A 4,670-nucleotide genomic window follows, 5' to 3' on the forward strand; every position below is an offset into this window, starting at 1 on the left:
CTACGGATAACGAAATCGAGGTAAACCACAACGATCCTCAAGGAAATCCTGCTGAAACTTTGATGGCAAAGCTAACAACCACACTTCCCCAACAACAGAATGACCCAAGTTAGCTAACCCGTCAGCACACCTATTGCCTTCACGGTAGATGTGAGAAGAAATAACCTGTATATTAAGCGCGCGAGCATTGTGCCAGCGGTTGCGAAGAAGGATAGGTACCAACGACACATTTTTAAAGACTAGAAGCTCACTAGAGGAGTCGCTTTCCAACCAAATATTAGACCAACCATGATGTGCCGCAAATTCCATAGCTAAAATATAACTGAACACTTCTGCATCAAAAATAGAACAATGACCCAAATTACAAGTAAAAGCACCCAGTAAAGTACCTAAATGGTCCCGAAACAAACCACCACATGCCTCATCCGTCCGTGTTAACTTTCACCCAAGGAGCTGTTGGCGCCTTCCAACAAACTGTCACTACCTCTTTTAACATCCTCTGATGATGGGGGACTCGAAACAAATCAAGAATAGGGGCATCTGAAGAAATACATTTACCAGAGGATAAACCGCCACTCAAACCAATCAAAGCATGAACTCGCACGTGAACCGAATGAAGACTTGGGATTTTTGACGAGAACCAGATATTATTTCTAGCCCACCAAATAGCATGAACTGAGTGAACAATAGCATCCAAGAATATATTATTACTAGTGTGTTAACTTGTGCAATGCACACGTGATAGACTATTATTTTTCAATCAAAAAAATATATTATTTTTTTCTTTATCATTAAAATTTATTTATCTCACGTTTTTTTAAATATGTCCGTTTTTCTTTTTGCCACAATACAAATATGTGTCCCGTATTTTTTATGTTTATTAGTGATAGATATACGTCTCGTGCTCCTTTAAAAAAAATATATCTCTCGTGCTTTTATGCATATCAAGGAAAAACGTTTGTTGTTTTTTAAGTATCAATCACAAATATTTTTCCCTTGTTTTTCTTCTTCTAGATTTACCTGCGACAACTATTTCTCCCATACTTTTTTGTATATTAATGACTGATATTTTAACAATTTTTTATTTTATTTTTATCAATGCAAAATATTTGAGCCATAATTTTCTATGTATCAATAATAAGTTTTTCTCCTACTTTTTTTATACTTATAATGAAAAATATATGTTATGTGTTTATTATTGACAAATAATTATCCCATTTTCTATATATTTATCAATGATAAAAATTCCGAAAAAATAAATTGTGCTAAATACTTGTCTCGTACTTTTTTTATGCACCAATTACAAATACTTGTCTCCTTTTTTAAATGTATCATTAACAAATATTTGTCTAGTGTTTTCTTGATATTTATCAATGACAAATATTTGTCGTGTGATTGTTTTTGTCAAAAAAAAAATAAAAAAATGTGTCCCGTGTTTTTTTATGAGTGATTAATAGTTGTTCCATTTTTTTTTAATATTTATCAAAGATAAATATTTGTCCTGTGTTTTTTATGTATTAATGAAAGATAATAGTTTCGTGTCTTTTTTTTTATATTTTTTCAATGATATATATTTGTTTCATATTTTTTTTATGTATTTATGAACAAATATTATACTTGTATTTTTCTTTATATATCCATGACAAATATATGTCTCATGTTTTTTTTTTATAAATAACTGACAAATATTTGTCATGTTTTTTTTTTAATATTATATGTGATGAATATTGTCTTTTTTTTTAAGCTATAGTGACGAATATTTGTCTTGTGATTTTGTTATATTTATTGTAAAACCCATACTAAACGTATCTAGAAAGTTTAGCACGTGCATTAACTTGATACTGAATACATTAAAATTTACAACTTGAATACATTTGAAAGAATAACTTATACCACAATATGCGTTCGTACAATACCAATACATCACAACTTGTCTAAAACATAGTAAGAACATCGTTATAATCCATGACATCCTTTAGCGGGTACGAACGAACACTTGCTTAAATATCCATCAAGCTACGAGCTTGCAATGTCATCATGTTTATCTGAAACAAATAAGGATTGGGATGAGACATAATGTCTCAGTGAGTTCTACCTAATCCTAGGTTATAGGTAACCTCGGGGGAAACCTACGGTCACCACGTGTCTCCATTACAACCTGACGGTTGATTATACGTGTGTGGTCATGCTTGCCTAGACGGTCGTGCATACTAGATCCGTCGTAGGTTCATCTTAACTGGTCATAGGTCTTGCTTACATCATACGTGTCATGGAGGTCAAGGGATCCTAGGACCGCTAACTCAAGATATGCTAAACGCATCAAGACTTAACATGCTTATACAAGACATGATCCTAAACCGGACGATTAAGGAAACCTAAGATCGTCGTCGGTATAATATTCATAACTTGCTCTATTTCATAAACTTGTACGTGTATAACGTCATATCATAATCATACATAATCATAATCATTCATACATAGATGTTAACGTTGAAAAAACATATTATCTAAGTTCATTTTACGGAAAGCCCCGAGTGGAGTAACCCCAAGTACAATCCAATACATGACCGATGGAAACCTAGCTAAGGTACCTCGGACTTCCTCAGTGACATGCGGGCCCCCCTTGCGGAGCTTATCCCGTTCCCACGACACCTACGTCTTACATACTCATTCACCACAGATCCATATACGATCCTATTTGTGGTAAACTACACATACTTCATAGTCTTGATCATACATACATGAAAGGTTAAACCTATACATACTTGGTCGTTTACCACGGTCCGTGATATACCCGTTTAGCGGTAAACTTCCTACATAGACATATTCTTTCATAGTGAAGGGATTAGCTTATCTATTCACGGCTTAACATGCTTGCATGGTCATTCTAGTTCATGTGCGAAGATAATACACTAACCATTTTGCGTCTTATCATACATAGGGCTCATGCTTAGCATTCTAGTTCTCAACCAACTATGTCGAGGCTATACATTCATTCCCTTCCTTAAAGATTAGTTTCCTACCCGACATATATCATATCATTCTCTCGTATGCCATGCGTTACTAAATATATTAAATATTTGCTTCATTCTCAAGAAAACCTTTTAAAAGATTATCAAGGAGGTCCTTGGTTTGAGGGGTTTACTTTTGTAAAAACATCACAGAGAAAACCGACCGAAACTGCCAAAAACTGCCCGAAACTGTCAGCTCGCCATGGCGAGTTGGTGGCGAGTAAACCATGGTTTCTGTGGTTTAACTCGCCATGGCGAGTGTAATATCCCGTCTGTCAGTATCAGAATATTACCAGTCGATCGTGTCAGAGGATTAATATTTCAGAACGAAGTTTGACGGAAATATTTATCATGAAATGTCAGCTAAATACGAGATAAGTATCAGTGTCGTATTAAACACGCTTGAGGCAAGGGCAATTTGGTAATTGCTTGGAAAAGGAGTATATAAGTGATTTTGGCTCAAGAATATTCATTATTCACTTATCTTTCTCTCTCTAGGGTTGAGAGAAAGAGTTTTCTCCTCCTTCTCTCTATCTTTTACGCCTCCCTCTCTTCTCCTTACCATCCAAGAAATTGTTCCAACATTGATCCAAGTTAAGTAATGACCCCTTATGATCTTTAAAGCATGTGGAAGCTTGGTTTAAGTTAGATCTCTCCATTTCTCCTCTCAAGAATAAATTCAAGAAGTTAGGGTTTTGTTGATGATTGAGTGAAGGTGATGCTTGGAGCTTGACCTTGTGCATGATGATGTTTCTTTATGGTTAAGAATCAAGGAGAAAGGTGATTTTAAAGATGGATTGATGAACCAAGAGCTAGGGTTTTGGTTGTTTGAGCTTGGGACTTGGAGATGCTACAAGAATCTTGTTTAGGTGAGTTCCATAGTTAGTATTCCTTACCTTTGGGATTATGTATATGTCATGTGAGCATAATATGAAAACTTAGGGTTTTTATATATAAGTTAGTTGCCCTTTTCATGCCATGCTTACAAACCTTGTAAATACTTTCCATACAAATGTTTTACATGTTTTCTATGACCCCTAGAGTCATAATATGCATAGAGACACTTGGTTTTGAGGTTTTTGGGTCAAAAATACCATTTTTACAAGTGCTGGACTGTCATAACTCGCCTTAGCGAGCAAGTAGCTCGCTAGGCGAGCTAGACCACCAGAACTGGGGGTTTACTCACCTCCAACTCACCACAGCGAGTAAGGTTACTCACCTTGCGAGCAAAGTTACTCGCCTCGCGAGTAGACAGTGTGGCAGCACACTGGTTGCTTGCTTCAGGCAGCTTTGGCATCTTTTAGAACGGTTTTCTTTATACAATCTTTTTATAGAAGTAAACCCCTCAAACCAAGGTCCTATATGATAAATCTTGAGCAAGGTTTTCTTGATAAAAAGCAAGTATTTGACAATGTTAACATAGCATGGCAAATGAGAGAATAGTACAACAAGAATCGGGTAGAAAGTTAATCATTCAGGAAGGGAATGAAATAGAGCCTTGACAAAGTTTGTCAGGAACTAGAATAGTTAGTGAAGAATAGAATATAATGCTAGACATGAGTAGTATGCTTGATTAGATGCGAAGTGATAAAGTGTATTCCCTTCGTATAGAAGCTAGAGTGCCATACGAGCATGGCAAGACGTGAATTGATTATATAT

At 35.5% G+C, this 4,670-nt stretch overlaps 1 protein-coding gene across 1 annotated transcript; it reads right to left on the bottom strand.

Annotated features, from left to right (window-relative positions):
• On the bottom strand, window positions 1-4,308 carry LOC146936917 (uncharacterized). The gene is made up of 2 exons (XM_085749298.1): window positions 4,209-4,308; window positions 1-332 (listed from the first exon to the last, which is right to left on the bottom strand). The coding sequence occupies exons 1-2, from the start codon at window positions 4,306-4,308 to the stop codon at window positions 1-3; spliced, it is 432 nt and encodes a 143-aa protein (XP_085605424.1).
• Between the last annotated feature and the right edge of the window lie 362 nt (window positions 4,309-4,670).

Source organism: Medicago sativa, chromosome 3 (genome assembly GCF_051527215.1).
Source record: "Medicago sativa cultivar Bolivia chromosome 3, Bolivia_mono, whole genome shotgun sequence".
NCBI lineage: Eukaryota > Viridiplantae > Streptophyta > Magnoliopsida > Fabales > Fabaceae > Medicago > Medicago sativa.

Excerpts from the sequence above, each read along its gene's own strand:
- LOC146936917 (XM_085749298.1), bottom strand. The coding sequence starts at position 4,308 with ATGCCAAAGCTGCCTGAAGCAAGCAACCAGTGTGCTGCCACACTGTCT. Across the intron at positions 333-4,208 it reads GAGTAACCTTACTCGCTGTG|AAGTGTTCAGTTATATTTTA; the intron begins GTGAGTTGGAGG and ends TTTTTGATGCAG.